This window comes from Pseudophryne corroboree, chromosome 10 (assembly GCF_028390025.1).
Source record: "Pseudophryne corroboree isolate aPseCor3 chromosome 10, aPseCor3.hap2, whole genome shotgun sequence".
Classification (NCBI taxonomy): Eukaryota; Metazoa; Chordata; class Amphibia; order Anura; family Myobatrachidae; genus Pseudophryne; species Pseudophryne corroboree.
Window position 1 is genome coordinate 250,626,023 of NC_086453.1, and position 20,142 is coordinate 250,646,164.

Consider the following 20,142-nt stretch of genomic DNA (forward strand, 5'->3'; position numbering starts at 1 on the left):
GTCATGGGGGAACAGAAAAGTCCAAAACTGTGTGTTTCCCCTTTCATAGATTCAGTCCAATCACATGGCAAAGTAATAATTTGTCTCCTGTAGTTATCTCATTAAGAGGCGTACTCGTCATCACTAATGGGCCTGTTACACATGAAGAAATGCTAGTTTCCACTAGAGATGAGCGCCTGAAATTTTTCGGGTTTTGTGTTTTGGTTTTGGGTTCGGTTCCGCGGCCGTGTTTTGGGTTCGAACGCGTTTTGGCAAAACCTCACCGAATTATTTTTGTCGGATTCGGGTGTGTTTTGGATTCGGGTGTTTTTTTCCAAAAACACTAAAAAACAGCTTAAATCATAGAATTTGGGGGTCATTTTGATCCCAAAGTATTATTAACCTCAAAAAACATAATTTACACTCATTTTCAGTCTATTCTGAATACCTCACACCTCACAATATTATTTTTAGTCCTAAAATTTGCACCGAGGTCGCTGTGTGAGTAAGATAAGCGACCCTAGTGGCCGACACAAACACCGGGCCCATCTAGGAGTGGCACTGCAGTGTCACGCAGGATGTCCCTTCCAAAAAACCCTCCCCAAACAGCACATGACGCAAAGAAAAAAAGAGGCGCAATGAGGTAGCTGTGTGAGTAAGATTAGCGACCCTAGTGGCCGACACAAACACCGGGCCCATCTAGGAGTGGCATTTTTGTTCTCCATATTTTAATAGGCACAACTAAAAGGCACCTCAGGTAAACAATGGAGATGGATGGATTGGATACTAGTATACAATTATGGACGGGCTGCCGAGTGCCGACACAGAGGTAGCCACAGCCGTGAACTACCGCACTGTACTGTGTCTGCTGCTAATATATAGACTGGTTGATAAAGAGATAGTATACTCGTAACTAGTATGTATGTATAAAGAAAGAAAAAAAAACCACGGTTAGGTGGTATATACAATTATGGACGGGCTGCCGAGTGCCGACACAGAGGTAGCCACAGCCGTGAACTACCGCACTGTACTGTGTCTGCTGCTAATATATAGACTGGTTGATAAAGAGATAGTATACTCGTAACTAGTATGTATGTATAAAGAAAGAAAAAAAAACCACGGTTAGGTCACTGGTATATACAATTATGGACGGGCTGCCGAGTGCCGACACAGAGGTAGCCACAGCCGTGAACTACCGCACTGTACTGTGTCTGCTGCTAATATATAGACTGGTTGATAAAGAGATAGTATACTCGTAACTAGTATGTATGTATAAAGAAAGAAAAAAAAACCACGGTTAGGTCACTGGTATATACAATTATGGACGGGCTGCCGAGTGCCGACACAGAGGTAGCCACAGCCGTGAACTACCGCACTGTACTGTGTCTGCTGCTAATATATAGACTGGTTGATAAAGAGATAGTATACTCGTAACTAGTATGTATGTATAAAGAAAGAAAAAAAAACCACGGTTAGGTCACTGGTATATACAATTATGGACGGGCTGCCGAGTGCCGACACAGAGGTAGCCACAGCCGTGAACTACCGCACTGTACTGTGTCTGCTGCTAATATATAGACTGGTTGATAAAGAGATAGTATACTCGTAACTAGTATGTATGTATAAAGAAAGAAAAAAAAACCACGGTTAGGTCACTGGTATATACAATTATGGACGGGCTGCGGAGTGCCGACACAGAGGTAGCCACAGCCGTGAACTACCGCACTGTACTGTGTCTGCTGCTAATATATAGACTGGTTGATAAAGAGATAGTATACTCGTAACTAGTATGTATGTATAAAGAAAGAAAAAAAAACCACGGTTAGGTGGTATATACAATTATGGACGGGCTGCCGAGTGCCGACACAGAGGTAGCCACAGCCGTGAACTACCGCACTGTACTGTGTCTGCTGCTAATATATAGACTGGTTGATAAAGAGATAGTATACTCGTAACTAGTATGTATGTATAAAGAAAGAAAAAAAAACCACGGTTAGGTCACTGGTATATACAATTATGGACGGGCTGCCGAGTGCCGACACAGAGGTAGCCACAGCCGTGAACTACCGCACTGTACTGTGTCTGCTGCTAATATATAGACTGGTTGATAAAGAGATAGTATACTCGTAACTAGTATGTATGTATAAAGAAAGAAAAAAAAACCACGGTTAGGTCACTGGTATATACAATTATGGACGGGCTGCCGAGTGCCGACACAGAGGTAGCCACAGCCGTGAACTACCGCACTGTACTGTGTCTGCTGCTAATATATAGACTGGTTGATAAAGAGATAGTATACTCGTAACTAGTATGTATGTATAAAGAAAGAAAAAAAAACCACGGTTAGGTCACTGGTATATACAATTATGGACGGGCTGCCGAGTGCCGACACAGAGGTAGCCACAGCCGTGAACTACCGCACTGTACTGTGTCTGCTGCTAATATAGACTGGTTGATAAAGAGATAGTATACTTCTAATATTATATACTGGTGGTCAGGTCACTGGTCACTAGTCACACTGGCAGTGGCACTCCTGCAGCAAAAGTGTGCACTGTTTAATTTTAATATAATATTATGTACTCCTGGCTCCTGCTATAACCTATAACTGGCACTGCAGTAGTGCTCCCCAGTCTCCCCCACAATTATAAGCTGTGTGAGCTGAGCAGTCAGACAGATATATAATATATATAGATGATGCAGCACACTGGCCTGAGCCTGAGCAGTGCACACAGATATGGTATGTGACTGAGTCACTGTGTGCTGTGTATCGCTTTTTTCAGGCAGAGAACGGATTATAAATAAAAGTGGTGGTCACTGGTCACTATCAGCAAAACTCTGCACTGTACACTACTGAGTACTCCTAATGCTCCCCAAAATTAGTAAATCAAGTGTCTAAACGGAGAGGACGCCAGCCACGTCCTCTCCCTATCAATCTCAATGCACGTGTGAAAATGGCGGCGACGCGCGGCTCCTTATATAGAATCCGAGTCTCGCGATAGAATCCGAGCCTCGCGAGAATCCGACAGCGTCATGATGACGTTCGGGCGCGCTCGGGTTAACCGAGCAAGGCGGGAAGATCCGAGTCGCTCGGACTCGTGAAAAAAAACATGAAGTTCTGGCGGGTTCGGATTCAGAGAAACCGAACCCGCTCATCTCTAGTTTCCACATGTTTTCTGTAATGGGCTCATTTATTATTAGAGGCACCGCTTAATATTCAGCAAACTCTAAAAACTGAAAGTTTTCAGAGTTTGCTTCTGAGAATCAACGCCATCTTTAGATGAAGTACTGAAGCAGTGAAGTAGTATAGCAGTGTTAAAGGATCACAGGGACAACTGCTTTTTGGGGCAGTTGTCCCCATGCCAGAGCAATACTGATTTGCTCTGATAATTATGAATCCACCACCCTAACTCACGGCGAGTTGGATGCTTTATTATCGGTGGCCAGACTATGTTGGTGGGTACAACATCTCACCCAACCTTGGACCTCATGCAGTCCCTACTGTTTGCTCATGTTTATAATGTATCCACAAAACTTTTCTACCTGATACCCAATTCCCTAAACATATAAAGTTATATGATTGACAATTGCATCAAAAACATGGCACCTTCTGCATACTTTTTCTCCATATTGCACATTCATATTGAAATCTCTGAAACCCTCTATTTCTTTTTGTCTGAATCTCTCTGCTTTTGTGGATCTGCCCCCAAAACTCTACTGAGAAAGCTTTCACAAATGTGATCAATAATCTTTTAATTATACTCGTGGACTGCTTTCAGGGGTGGATTTAGTGGTGAGGGCACCCCTAGGCACAACAGTAATAGCCGCCCCCTAATTGTATTATTTTTATTGATTGGTTAGAAGCCCTAATTTGATGGTAGCCAATTTAATAGAATAATTTAAAAAAAGCCACCAACTATGACATTTTAATCATGTATACATATTTACTAAGTAGGACAGCATACAGGGGTAGTGTGTGCATGTCCTACCCATTTACACACCATTAAAGATGGCATATGGTACAGTACAGTGGAAATGTTTTGTAGTTAATGGTACATTTTGAAAAAATATATTAACCCTTAAGGCGCCAGCAAATACTATAATCAGAGCAAAATCTCGAATGAAAAATGACTGCAGCAATCCTCCAGAACCCTTCTGTGAAGGTTCAAATGCAAATAGAGATGAACAAACAAGAAAGGAGAGGATAACGCAATAATTATATAAAGATATATATCGAAAAAAATAAATAAAGAATTGCCAGTGGTTATAATAAAAAATCTTTATATTTTATCATGAATATCACATTCACAAACATATAAAACCATGTATTAACGAATTTATAAAGTGCAATTATAAATCCAGGATATCACAAGCTTGTAATGAGTTGCAACTGTAGCATACCTAAACCACAAGGTGTTTGTTAAAGTGTTGCCGGCTACTTTTGTATCTAATATGAATAATTTCTCCGCTCAGTAACCTTGAAGCGCTGGATGTCAGTGATTAAGGGCTATAAATCAGTATTAGATGTGCCAGCTGATAATTGTACAGACAGCGCTGTTCTGATCCCGCTGAACTCACATATACGTGAATGGCCGCCGACTGGACACATCTGTGACCACACTAATTAACACTGTTTGTGATAGTGAGTCCAAAGAACTGTGCGGTCCGCACTTAGACTTAGCAGTCTGGATCAATGTGTGCACCCCCTGTGGTGAGCGGTATATCCTCATGCTGGTGTATTTCAACAGTGACATCTTTAATTTAAATATCAGAAACTAGACTGTGGGTGCTCCTTCCAGCACTTGCAGAGGGCATACAAATGATGGAAGGAGCCACTTCTTCCCGTCCAGTGTTGGGAAGGTCAGGCATCGCAACCGCCGACACAGTTGGACTCTCCTTGGGGATTTGTGATACCATCTTAGAACGCACAGTTCTTTGCTGTGCTTTTGCCATGCTAACTCTTATCATTTTTCTAGCGGGAGGATGAGGGCTTCCATCGTCATGTGAAGCTGAACCACTAGTCATGAACATGGGCCCTCATTCCGAGTTGTTCGCTCGTAAGATTTTTTCGCAACGGAGCGATTAGTCGCAAACTGCGCATGCGCAAAGTTCGCAGTGCGTCTGCAGCAAGTAAATTTGCAAAAGAGTTTGGTATTTTACTCACGGCCTAACGAAGAAATGTCATCGTTCTGGTGATCGGAGTGTGATTGACAGGAAGTGGGTGTTTCTGGGCGGAAACTGGCCGTTTTATGGGTGTGTGCGAAAAAACGCTTGCGTTTCTGGGAAAAACGCGGGAGTGTCTGAAGAAACGGGGGAGTGTCTGGGTGAACGCTGGGTGTGTTTGTGATGTCAAACCAGGAACGAAACTGACTGAACTGATCGCAGTGGCAGAGTAAGTCTCGAGCTACTCAGAAACTGCAAAGAAATTTCTATTCGCAATTCTGCTAATCTTGCGTTTGCAATTCTGCTATGCTAAGATTCACTCTCAGTAGGTGGCGGCTTAGCATGTGCAATGCTGCTAAAAGCAGCTAACGAGCGAACAACTCGGAATGAGGGCCTTAGGCCGTGTCGTAAATGGCATATTGGCAAGTTTATGTTTCTCCTCAGACCATTTAAATTAATTTTTTTGGTTCATTTTACTGAGCTTTGGCTTTTTGGATTTGACATGCCCTCTACTATGACATTGGGCATCGGCCTTGGCAGACGACGTTGATGGCATTTCATCGTCTATATCATGACTAGTGGCAGCAGCTTCAGCACTAGGAGGAAGTGGTTCTTGATCTTTCCCTATTTTGTCCTCCAAATTTTTGTTCTCCATTATTTTTCTGGAGTTATATAACACAGTACCCCTACACCACACAGGACAAACCCTGTAAAAATGATTTGGATAATAATAACCCTTTTATTTGGATCTATTATAATAATATGCAGCACAGGAGAGCGTACCCCTACACCACACCGGGCAAACCCTGTAAAAACTATTTGGGTAATAATATAAGTATATAACCCTCTTATTTGGAGTAAATAATATACAGCACAGGACACCACCACTGGACTTATGGCAGCACAAGACACCACCACTGGACTGATGCAGCACAAGACAGCACCACTGGACTGGACTTATACGGCAGCACAAGACACCACCACTGGACAGATGCAGTACAAGACAGCACAGGACTTGACTGGACTTATACAGCAGCACTGGATTTATGGCAGCACAAGACAGCACCACTGGACTGGACATATACAGCAAATCTGGACTTATGCAGCACAAGACAGCACCACTGGAGTGACTGGACTTATGCAGCACAAGACACCACCACTGGAATGATACAAAAGAGCAGGTCGTCACCCCACACCCCACGCCCCACGCCACTTTCCTGCACAGACACTGAGGAGACACGTCCTCTCGCTACACTCTCCAGAACTGGAGTGAAAATGGCGGCGACGCACGGCTCCTTATATGGTATCCAAAACCTGCAAGAATCCGACAGCAGGATGATTACGTTTTCCGAGTCTGGCGGGTATACTCGAGCCGGGCTTGGGACGTGAAGTTTGGGGGGTTCGGTTCTCAGGGAACCGAACCGGCTCATCCCTACTTAGGTTACTTGCAATTCAAGCCTGCAATAACAACACCAAGGAAACAAAACTGTAGGCACTGGAATGGAATGATCCCATACATTAAATTCTAATCATTTATATAATTAAAAATCAATAAATGATAAATACATTATAATTTTTATAATGATAAAAATGGATAAGCTGCTTTGATAAAGTAGCCAGCGTCATGAAGTATAAGACATAAATCACAGTGCTGCAATCTAAAGAATAGTAATATTATTATTATTATTATTATTATTATTAGTATTATTATTATTATTATTATTATTATCTGTGATTAAGGAAATACAAATTTATTTAAAAAACAAACAAAACCCACTTACAATATCAATCACTGTGAAATGTATGCTATAATATAAGGTCCACTAACCCAGATGTGCAGAGCCTGCAGACAGGTCATCACCATAATTTCTCTAATACTTGTTGTTTCATTGAAGTATAGTCAACAACCTGTTCCACTAACTGCACATGAAATATAAGTATTCACAAATGTATAGAGGATCTTGTGAGAGCAGTTGGTATGTGCAACTGAAAACCCTCCCCAAGTGCATGTCTGCATATAGCAAGTGTTATATGCATACTAGGTGATTCATCGCACCCCACGGGTGCTCTTCACACCGACGCAAGGGGCTATGCCCCCTTAACCCCTGCATGTGCTTTGTCCGGCCAATATTTGTATTATATGGAGTATATGGAGTATTAAATTGAAGGCTAATGTTGTTAGTGGTTACATATTTTACGCGGAAATGGTGTGCGATGGTTAAGGGGGTGTAGGTCCTTGTGATAGCGTGAAGAGTGGACGCAGGGCAGAATGAACGACCTAGTGTATGCTGGGGGCTTATCCCTGACTATACACAGCCCTAATATAATATCACATACTCAGTGTGTGTGCTGGGAGCTTATCCCTGACTATACAGTCCCCTAATATAATATCACATACTCAGTGTGTGCACTGGGGGCTTATCCCTGACTATACAGTCCCCTAAGATAATATCACATACTCAGTGTGTGCACTGGGGGCTTATCCCTGACTATACAGTCCCCTAAGATAATATCACATACTCAGTGTGTGCACTGGGGGCTTATCCCTGACTATACAGTCCCCTAAGATAATATCACATACTCAGTGTGTGCACTGGGGGCTTATCCCTGACTATACAGTCCCCTAAGATAATATCACATACTCAGTGTGTGCACTGGGGGCTTATCCCTGACTATACAGTCCCCTAAGATAATATCACATACTCAGTGTGTGCACTGGGGGCTTATCCCTGACTATACAGTCCCTTAAGATAATATCACATACTCAGTGTGTGTGCTGGGAGCTTATCCCTGACTATACAGTCCCCTAAGATAATATCACATACTCAGTGTGTGCACTGGGGGCTTATCCCTGACTATACAGTCCCTTAAGATAATATCACATACTCAGTGTGTGTGCTGGGAGCTTATCCCTGACTATACAGTCCCCTAAGATAATATCACATACTCAGTGTGTGTGCTGGGAGCTTATCCCTGACTGTACAGTCCCCTAAGATAATATCACATACTCAGTGTGTGCACTGGGGGCTTATCCCTGACTATACAGTCCCCTAATATAATATCACATACTCAGTGTGTGCACTGTGAGCTTATCCCTGACTATACAGTCCCCTAAGATAATATCACATACTCAGTGTGTGCACTGGGGGCTTATCCCTGACTATACAGTCCCCTAAGATAATATCACATACTCAGTGTGTGCACTGGGGGCTTATCCCTGACTATACAGTCCCCTAAGATAATATCACATACTCAGTGTGTGCACTGGGGGCTTATCCCTGACTATACAGTCCCCTAAGATAATACCACATACTCAGTGTGTGCACTGGGGGCTTATCCCTGACTATACAGTCCCCTAAGATAATATCACATACTCAGTGTGTGTGCTGGGAGCTTATCCCTGACTATACAGTCCCCTAAGATAATATCACATACTCAGTGTGTGCTGGGGGCTTATCCCTGACTATACACACCCCTAATCTATTATCACAAACTCAGTGGGGTATATTTACTAAGCTCCCGATTTTGACCGATTTTGCGTTTTTTCTTCAAAGTGTCATCTCGGGAATTTACTAAGCACAAATCTCGGCAGTGATGAGGGCATTCGTATTTTTTTTGAAGTCCAAGAAAAAAAATACGAATGAATACACCATCGGTCAAATACGCCTGTTATTTGATAGAACTCGGTCATTTACTAAAATTTGTATTTCACAAACACTGCCGGCAATAGCCAAACACTGCCGTGAAAAAATACAAATCGTAAAAAAAAAGCAGTTTTAAAATAGACCTGCTTTTTTTTACCGTGTTCTGATAGACATGCACGGATCCGTGAGATCCGTGCATGTTTATCAGTGGGAAGGGGTGGGAAAGTGTTAATTTAAAAAAAAAATGCGTGGGGACCCCCCTCGTAAGCAAAACCAGCCTCGGGCTCTTTGAGCCGGTCCTGGTTCACAAAATATGGGGGGGAAAATGACAGGGGTTCCCCCATATTTCATAAACCAGCACCGGGCTCTGCGCCTGGTCCTGGTTCCAAAAATACGGGGGACAAAAAGCGTAGGGGTCCCCCGTATTTTTTAAACTAGCACCGGGCTCCACTAGCCAGGTACATAATGCCACAGCCGGGGGACACTTTCATATTGGTCCCTGTGGCCCTGGCATTACATACCCAACTAGTCACCCCTGGCCGGGGTACCCTGGAGGAGTGGGAACCCCTTAAATCAAGGGGTCCCCCACCTCCAGCCGCCCAAGGGCCAGGGGTGAAGCCCGAGGCTGCCCCCCCATCCAAGGGCGGCGGATGGGGGGCTGATAGCCTTTTGAAAAAATGTGAATATTGTTTTTGGTAGCAGTACTACAAGTCCCAGCAAGCCTCCCCCGCAAGCTGGTACTTGGAGAACCACAAGTACCAGCATGCGGTGGAAATCCAAGGCCGCTGGTACCTGTAGTACTACTACTAAAAAAATACCCCCCAAAAAACAGGACACACACACCGTGAAAGTATAATTTTATTACATACATGCACACCACCATACATACATACTTACCTATGTTCCCACGAGGCACGGTCCTCTTCTCCCAGTAGAATCCTTGGGGTACCTGTTAAAAAATTATACTCATATAATCCAGGGTATCTTGTTTTCTTTGTATAATCCACGTACTTGGCAAAAAAATAAAACGGAAACCCGACCACGCACTGAAAGGGGTCCCATGTTTACACATGGGACACATGGGACCCCTTTCCCCGACTGCCAGGACCCCCCCCCTGACTCCTGTCAAAGAGGGTCCCTTCAGCCAATCAGGGAGCGCCATGTCGTGGCACTCTCCTGATTGGCTGTGTGCTCCTGTAGTGTCTTTCAGGCTCCACACGGCAGAGATACAATGTAGCGCCTATGCGCTCCATTGTATCCAATGGTGGGAACTTTGCGGTCAGCGGTTGACCGAAAGTAACCTCACCGGCCAGGGGTGACTAGTTGGGTATGTAATGCCAGGGCCTCAGGGACCAATATAAAAGTGTCCCCCGGCTGTGGCATTATGTACATGGCTAGTGGAGCCCGGTGCTGGTTTCCAAAATACGGGGGACCCCTACGCTTTTTGTCCCCCGTATTTTTGGAACCAGGACCAGGCGCAGAGCCCGGTGCTGGTTTATGAAATATGGGGGGAACCCCTGTCATTTTTTTCCACATATTTTGTGAACCAGGACCGGCTCAGAGCCCGAGGCTGGTTTTGCTTAGGGGGGGGGACCCCACGCATTTTTTTTTGGATTTTTAACAATGTTCTTTTTTTTACGAAAGGTGCACAATGAAGCCCTGCACGGATCTCACAGATCCGGCCGAGATTCATTGTGTTAATGTCGGCAGTGTTTTACAATTCACTCCCGTAAAACACTGCCAAAAAATACGAATGACATCGACATCGGAAAACACGAAAATGCAGAATATGACAGCTTAGTAAATTAGTCGTAATAAATTCAAAAAGTTGCAATTTTACACTTTCGATGTCATACGTGTTTGAACTTTAACCTCATTCGGAAAAATATGAATTTTAGTAAATTTACCCCAGTGTGTGTGTTGGGAGTTTATCCCTGACTATACACAGCACTAATATGTACTCAGTGTGTCGCGGTGTCCATGCTGTGGTGCACCATGCCCATTGGTCGGGGCTCATGGTGTGCCAGTGGTGCAGCAGCAGGTGTGGGTCCGTGGTCCGGGGAGGAGGAGATGGAGGCATAGCCAGCGGATGGTCAGGGATCCCTCGCCTGCCTCTCCTGCACCGCCGCTGGGACATGTGATGAGGAGGGAGGCAGGAAGAGCCCATTAGTGGTGTGCCGTAGCTGTAGCAGCAGGTGCAGGTCCGTGGTGGGCCGGGGAGGAGGAGTCGTGTTCGCGGGTGGTCTGGGATCCCTCACCTGCCTCTCCTGCACCGCCGCCGGGACATGTGAGGAGGAGGGAGGCGGGGAGAGCCCAATAGTGATGCGCCGGAGCTGCAGCAGCAGGTGCAGGTCCGTGGTCCGGGGCGGGCCGGGGAGGAGGAGGTGTATCCGCGGGTGGTCAGGGATCCCTCGCCTACCTCTCCTGCACAGCCACCGGGACATGTGAAGAGGAGGGAGGCGGGGAGAGTCCAATAGCAGTAGCAAGGTCAGCAGCTGCGGGTCCCTTGACACAAAAGTCCAATGACATGCAGCTTTACACACACCCTCACTCAATAGTCTCCTTTGGCCCCATTGTTATTGTAGGTGATAGAACTAGGACTGTCAATCAGTGTGATGTTTTTCAACACCATCAATTTGCCCACCTCCTGCTTCCATCTTGCTCTGCAAAGCCAGGCACTTTTGCTGAAATCTAAGCACACTTAAGGTGCAAACACACGGTAAGATATTGTCTGTGCCCGATTTTGACTATGCGATTTCCCTTGAACACCCCCAAAGCCCAGAAGCATCGATTTTGACTATGTATGATTTTGACTAAGTGTCAATTTTGGCTATACTTTGTACTAGATCAGTGATGGCTAACCTTGACACTCCAGCTGTTGTTGAACTACACATCCCAGCATGCCCTGCTACAGTTTTGCTATTTGGCCATGCTAAAACTGATGCAGGGCATGCTGAGATGTCTAGTTCAACAACAGCTGGAATGTCAAGGTTAGCCATCACTGTACTAGATAGTACACTATATAGTCAAGATTGACTTGCCTGCACAGTCTATTTAGCCTTGCGATACTGACCTTGCGGGACCACGCATCGGGATCAAATCTGGATCGCAAGGTGGTTAACACATTGTGATTTGCACTAACTTTCCTTGTGATTTTAACTATATAGTCAAAATCGAAAGGAGAAATCTCACCGTGTGTACAACTCCTTTAAAGGTGCTTCTGAGCTCTGGGGGAGTTCACGGTAAATTTCATAGTCAAAATCGGGCATAGACAATATCTCACTGTGTGTATGCACCTTTACACAATTCCAGATGGTTTTGATCTGTATTTTTGACATTTTGTGCTCGGTAAATGAGGCTCACTCTTGGCAATTTGAATATAAGGTGATCATTTTATGTTTAAGTATTTATATAAATGTAAACATACAAACAAGGCCAGATTTGAGGCGACAGCAAAGTAGGAGGTAGTCATAGGATGACCATATTTGTAGAGTTTACTGCAGTGCAGACCAATGGAAATAACTCCCAAAACTAAAGAGAAACAATATATATACAGTATACATCACAGTCATATTATACAGTCACATTTAGTAACTTTGGGGTCTAATTACTAAGCCTAGGATGGAGATAAAGTGGATGGAGATAAAGTACCAGCCAATCAGCTTCTAAGTGCCATTTCAGAGGTTTGAAAAATGACGGTTATGAACTGGTTGGCTGGTATTTTATCTATGTCCACTTTATCTTCAGCCAAGGCTTAGTAAATAGACCTCTTTGTCTGCTGGACCTTATTTTGCCCTACAATCAAGATATGGATCAGGCATATAGGCATATAATCCAAGATGGGTAGAAGAAAGCCACACTTAATATCTTAATATCCTACTACTAAACACCTCTGCAATGATTGTGGAAAGAAATGTAACTAAAATATAACCTATATAAGAGAGCAGAAAGCTTACTTAATAAAAAGGCATAAATGTGCTACAATTAATTATTCCAATCAAATATTAATTTAATCAACCTAATTAGTATGACCAACTAATGAGAGAAGTTTAACTGAAAAAAATAAACCTCTTTGATTGTGCTTACCTGTGGCTTCAACAATGCCTTCAAGTATTACAATAATTTCAAACTGTTCTCGCTTCAGGGATTCTGCAGACATCTCCCAGAAAGGACTATGATCATTGATGAAATGACAGATGATCTGAGGTTCCACCAGGAAAAGACGGTCCTCTCCAGTATCATAACCGAGGTTGATCTCTGATTGCTCCAATGGGATAAACTCCCCTTCCTTTGTCTGTCTGGATTTAATAAGTTTTGCTCTTATCTTAGCATCTACCATGTGACTATCCCGGAGATCTCCAATTCTGAACATCAAGCAAAGCTTTTCATCTCTGTGCGACACTACACATTTCTTACTGAAGATCAATGTCTGAGCTCTCTTTTTAGGCCGAGAAATCTTTACAAACATACAACCCACCATAAGTGCATCAATCACTGATCCAATTATTGACTGAGCCATAATCAATATTATACCCTCTGGGCAATAGGGAGTTACCATCCTGTGGCCATAACCAATTGTCCTTTGAGTTTCCACAGAGAAGAGTAAGGCAGAAAGAAAGGTGTCAACATTGTCAATACAAGGCTGCCATTCAGGATCCCCAATATGATTCACATCATCTCTAATCAAGGCGTCCACAAAATAAATAACTCCAAACGAAACCCAGGTGAGAATATAGCACAACATGAATACAAAAATGAACCAGCGATATTTTAGATCCACAATGGTAGTGAAAATATCTGACAAAAACCTTTTCTTTTCCACAATGCGTCCAAGGTTGACCCTACATTTTCCATCCTTGGTGACATACCTCTGACGTGTTTGACGATTGGTGAGATTGAAAAGCTGACGATCATCATACATGAGCTTACAACGCATCCTGTGTGATTTTGTGGTGGCTGGAGCTGAGACAACACTGCGGGTTGGGGTTTTGCTTCGCGTGGGAATATTTGGAACACTGAGGGCATGTCTAGGATACCACTTGGAACTGGCTTCTCGCACATGTGTTTCCTGATTGGCAGCTCGTTGGTAACGGGGTAAGACCTCTGTGTTAATAGTTACACTAGGCCTATGCTTGGCAATTGGGGTTTCAGCGACTGTATTTGTATTTGTTTGTTCTACAGCACTGAACCTCCTATTAGGAGCTTTTTTGATACTGTTGGCGTAAGACAATGGATTAAAGCTGGAGATGATGCTACCTTTTTTTGGTGGAGGGAATTGTAATTTCTGGTGGTAATCGTCACAGGAAGTGACAGAGACAACCATTGTTTCAGGCTGTAAGAGAGTAAAAAAAAAAGTAATTAAACATAGAGAATTTTCATATCGCTATCATAGAACATTTTTTTTTACCATATGGCCTCCCCATTTATGAAGAATGACCTGTTACAATTTTAGTTGCTTTTTTTTCTTCTTCAAAATTAGATATTTACAGATTCATTTTCTACAGTAACTTTATTTTGCAATTAATAATTTTTCTCATTAAGCTGTGCTCAAACTTGGGCTGTGTTTGCTGGAACAGAAAGTTGTGCTGAGTATTCTCTCTTTTTCCCCCCTGATGCCATCTCCTCTGTCTTCGTTGTTCTGAGGACCTGACTGCGATTTGTATGCAATGCCGATGTTCACACAACTGAGCAATTATCGGCTGATTGTGCATGGGCTGCGATCGCACTGCGAATGCGCAAAGATAACTTTGCGTTGCCACTCAGTGAGGATTTAATCGCAGTGATTGACAAGAAGGTACCATTTGTGGGAGGTAACGAGGAGTGTCACAGCTGTTTTCAGGGGCATGTATCTGCCTAAATCTGCGATCCCGTATCAGTGACACACGCAGGGGAGTTTCTGAGTACCTGTAAACCCCCCGATAAGCCAAATTTTCTATTTTGAGACGGAGACAGCTGTGTCTCCGTCTCAGCAAAAGCCGTGACCACAGAGTGCAGCTCTCTGCTTACAGATTCCGGGGGAGCTGCTGGCTGCGCATGCTCAGTCACAGCAACGCCCTCCATCCACCCCTCACAGTGCCGCCCGTCTGTTCTCAGCCCCTAGTGGTATGCATATAATGTATGTAAGTTTGTAACCTGTGTTTATGTATGCACTTGTAGGTGTGTGTGTGTGTGTGTGTGTGTGTGTGTGTGCTTGTGTATGTATGTATGTATGTATGTGTTTGTTTGAGTATGTGTGTGTGTTTATGTATGCATGAATGTGTGTGATAGATATATATATATATAGGATGTACAGATAGGCGGCACTCCAGGACTTCTCAGGTACAAGAAAAGAGATGACCCCTTCTTGTTAGCTTAACGTTTCGGTTTTATTAACCGTCGTCAGAAGATACAAAAAATACAATGAACAATCTTACCTTAATATAACTTAACACACCACGTGCAGCGTCCCCGGAGCCCCGGCAGACCAGTTACCGGCTACGTCATCGCTTGCAGACCAAACCGCCCACTTGGTGACGTATATCCGGCTCTAAGTGCATACCCATCACCATGACAACACACAGTATACGGGGGATGTAAATCTAACAAGGTGCAGATTCTGTAGAAAACACAAAATATGCACCAAACATTTTCAGAGATATCCATACTTGAAAATCGGACAAAATATACACCTTTACATATAAAAATGAACACTGATAGAGGTTACCCCTTATAGGAAACATGACAGTGATAGCATCTCATTAAGGCCGTTTGAAACCACCGTGTTCAATCGGTGTATCCAGCGGGCTTCTTTTTGCAATAGAATTTTATGTCTATCACCCCCCCGTTTAGATGCCTGTACTTGCTCAAGCATCTTGTATCGTAGGGTGGCCAATGTATGATTGTATGATTTAAAATGTTTTGCAACAGGCTGCTCTACATTTTTGCCCTCCAGTATCTGTTTAATGGCACTCCTGTGCTGTGACATCCGTTCTTTAAAAAGGCAGGATGTCTTACCTATGTAATACAGTCCGCACGGACATTTGATGCAATAAACGACAAATTTGCTTGTGCATGTAAGCACCTGTTTGATCTTAATCCTATGTCCTGAGTGAGGGTGTACAATATAATCCCCTGTCTCGAGATATAAACAGGTGGTGCAACCCGTGCATTTGTAATTACCTGGCTTGCGGGATAAAAAGGTTGTGTCTGCAGCTGTTAAACGTGAAATATCATTGTGTACCACAAGGTCGCGTATATTACTGCCTCTCTTATAACATGGCAGTATTCTGCTCGTTCTAATGCTAGAGAGGTCCGGATCAGACTGAATTACCGGCCATACTCTCTTGGCAGTTTTAATGAGTTTTTCACTTGAAGTAGTATAACTTGATACATATATTACAGATTTATCAATTGCCCTTTTATCCCTGTTATTCTCAACCGGTATTTTAGGTTCAAGCATGGCACGTTTTTTTGCATCTTGTAACAGTTTGTTGCTATACCCCCTTTCAAGGAATCTTTTAGTCATTAGATCCATTTGAGCCAGTTCATCATCCGTATTAGTACAAATTCGGTGCACCCTCAGATATTGTGAGTATGGCAACCCATTTTTTAGTGATTTCGGATGATGACTGGAGGACAACAACAGACTGTTAACATCCGTGGGCTTGTTATACACTGATGTAATCAATTTACCTTGTGAATTTGGTAATTTTAACGTCTAAGAAGTGTATGCTAGTGGATTGTATGTCAAAGGTAAATTTTATGGACTCATCCATCTGATTAACCCTTTGCATCATCTCCATAAAGCCATCATATGAACCTGTCCACAGCATAAAGACGTCATCGATATAGCGGGTGTATAGCGCTATATTTGATTTTTGCTGTTCATTAAAGAAAAAAAGAGCTTTCTCTACCCCAAACATAAAAGCATTGGCATATGCCGGTGCGGCACAAGACCCCATCGCACAGCCCTTTTCTTGCTTAAAAAACTCATTGTTAAAGAGAAAATAATTTCTGTAAAGTGTAAGATGTATAAGCGACATAAAGAAATTAATTTCAGGACCAGTGTAATTAGGGTTTCCCTCTATCAATGCTCTAACAGCCTCCAGTCCCCGTGTGTGCGGGATACTGGTATAGAGGCTGATAACATCTGCTGTACACAGCCAACAAGTGTCAGGAACTGAATCAATCTGTCTGAGTTTGTTTAGAAAGGTCGTGGTATCTTTAAGATACGTATCCTCACTTTGAATTACTGGCTGTAAAAAGTGGTCAATATATTTTGACACCTGATAGTACAATGAATCCCTAGCGGCAATTATAGGCCGACCGGGTGGACGGACCAAATCCTTATGTAGTTTGGGTATGGTATAAAATACCGGCACACTAGGAGATGTGGAAGTTAAAGCCATCTTTGTTGATTTCAAAATGATACCATCAACTACAGCATTTTCCAATAATTGATTTAATTCTAATGTATATGTTGCTGTAGGATCAGATTCCAATTTGCTATACACAGAGATGTCATCAAGTTGCCTATAGGCTTCAATTTTATAGTCAACAAGATCCTGTATCACTATGCCACCCCCCTTGTCGGCAGGGCGCACAGTGATATCAGGATAACTAGATACATTTCTTAAAGCCAGACGCTCTTCTGCACTAATGTTAGACCCCTTGTTAGATATTTTGTGTTCATCAACATTATCTATGTAATCAGAAATAGTGTTGGTAAATACTTTTATAGCTGGATTAATGGAGTAAGGGTCAAAGGTGGACTTGGATCTAATGGGACACTCATTGGTATTCATAACATCCAATTTATTATTAAAGAATTCCTTTAACCGAAGCTGTCTGTTAAATTTACTGAGCTCAACCTTACTTTCAAATACTCTATGGGGATTGGTGGGCACAAAATTTAACCCTTTAGATAACATCCTCATTTCAATCTCAGTAAACGACCTAGAGGACAGGTTATAGACTATTTCTTGCTTTTTGTGCCTCTTCCTCCCTTCCCTTTGACATTGCTTGCCACGTCTGGTTCTACTTCGATGGGCCCTTCTCGCTGGGCCCTCGTTTTGATGCCTAAAGGGACCTGCTGAATTGGGGGGCGCTGGCGTCCTGTTGCTTGTTCAGCTTCACTGTTTGAGGTGCCGCTAGAGGTGTCACCCTCAAGTGGAAAGCGGCGGCCCCGTCTATGGGTCCTTGGACGGTATGGATAATTTTTGACCGTTTGATTGTTGGCCCAAAAATAAACTCGATTTTCAGCATAGTCCTTGGCCACTGTAGCAAACTTTTTAGTCTTGAATTTGATTAAATCAGTCTTGTATTTGTCCACTTGTTGAGTCAGTTTTGATAACCAGTCATTTTCGGTATCCGCCGTGAGTGTCGACATGGCTGTCGTCTCCAAGGTTCTGATCTTGCCCCGAACCACTTCCAGCTCTCTTGCAGCCTCCTCTACTACCAGTAGAATGAGGTCGAAGGATGCCTTATTCAATACCGCAGCCCACCTCCGGCAAAACTCCGGGTTATATCTGCCGATGGTGGGGGTATTGCGTATTCGAAAACCTCTTGGAAGCATTTTGTCTCTGTAGTAGTCTGATAGACAAACTCCGTGCAAGTAAAAATCGGTTTCACGATTTTTCAATCTCAGTAACTGCAGATAAATCTGTTCAGTGTTGTCTGCAGCAGTCGTGGATGATAATTTGTCCTTAAACAGGATTCTCTCTGCATCGGCGTCCGACAATGCAAGTTGTTCACCCTGCAGCAGCATGGTGTGTCGGTATCCTGAGACATCCTCCAAAACTGTATCCATAATACCAATCTATATGCACAGATTGGCAATAAATAACCTTCCTTGAATTGCGGAATGGTGGTTCAGAACCACAACGGGTGCCCTAATGCAAAGTGTCCCGTTACTACGAACGGGGCTTTGTGATACAAATGGTAGATATTCGGCACTCCCATAAGAATAATCAAATCAGCTGGCCCGGTGCCCTCCACAGCATAGCAGCAATGTAGGATGTACAGATAGGCGGCACTCCAGGACTTCTCAGGTACAAGAAAAGAGATGACCCCTTCTTGTTAGCTTAACGTTTCGGTTTTATTAACCGTCGTCAGAAGATACAAAAAATACAATGAACAATCTTACCTTAATATAACTTAACACACCACGTGCAGCGTCCCCGGAGCCCCGGCAGACCAGTTACCGGCTACGTCATCGCTTGCAGACCAAACCGCCCACTTGGTGACGTATATCCGGCTCTAAGTGCATACCCATCACCATGACAACACACAGTATACGGGGGATGTAAATCTAACAAGGTGCAGATTCTGTAGAAAACACAAAATATGCACCAAACATTTTCAGAGATATCCATACTTGAAAATCGGACAAAATATACACCTTTACATATAAAAATGAACACTGATAGAGGTTACCCCTTATAGGAAACATGACAGTGATAGCATCTCATTAAGGCCGTTTGGAGCCTCCGTGTTCAATCGGTGTATCCAGCGGGCTTCTTTTTGCAATAGAATTTTATGTCTATCACCCCCCCGTTTAGAAGCCTGTACTTGCTCAAGCATCTTGTATCGTAGGGTGGCCAATGTATGATTGTATGATTTAAAATGTTTTGCAACAGGCTGCTCTACATTTTTGCCCTCCAGTATCTGTTTAATGGCACTCCTGTGCTGTGACATCCGTTCTTTAAAAAGGCAGGATGTCTTACCTATGTTATACAGTCCGCACGGACATTTGATGCAATAAACGACAAATTTGCTTGTGCATGTAAGCACCTGTTTGATCTTAATCCTATGTCCTGAGTGAGGGTGTACAATATAATCCCCTGTCTCGAGATATAAACAGGTGGTGCAACCCGTGCATTTGTAACTACCTGGCTTGCGGGATAAAAAGGTTGTGTCTGCAGCTGTTAAACGTGAAATATCATTGTGTACCACAAGGTCGCGTATATTACTGCCTCTCTTATAACATGGCAGTATTCTGCTCGTTCTAATGCTAGAGAGGTCCGGATCAGACTGAATTACCGGCCATACTCTCTTGGCAGTTTTAATGAGTTTTTCAATTGAAGTAGTATAACTTGATACATATATTACAGATTTATCAATTGCCCTTTTATCCCTGTTATTCTCAACCGGTATTTTAGGTTCAAGCATGGCACGTTTTTTTGCATCTTGCAACAGTTTGTTGCTATACCCCCTTTCAAGGAATCTTTTAGTCATTAGATCCATTTGAGCCAGTTCATCATCCGTATTAGTACAAATTCGGTGCACCCTCAGATATTGTGAGTATGGCAACCCATTTTTTAATACGGATGATGAACTGGCTCAAATGGATCTAATGACTAAAAGATTCCTTGAAAGGGGG

General features: G+C 43.3%; 1 protein-coding gene across 1 annotated transcript in view; it reads right to left on the bottom strand.

Annotated features, from left to right (window-relative positions):
* LOC134965280 (G protein-activated inward rectifier potassium channel 4-like) overlaps window positions 1-20,142 on the bottom strand; it is a 104,118-nt gene that overhangs the window by 60,542 nt on the left and 23,434 nt on the right. Inside the window, exon 2 of the mRNA XM_063941765.1 lies at window positions 12,870-14,115. Coding sequence (XP_063797835.1) covers window positions 12,870-14,115 — 1,246 coding nt within the window. The remainder of the gene's footprint in view (window positions 1-12,869; window positions 14,116-20,142) is intronic.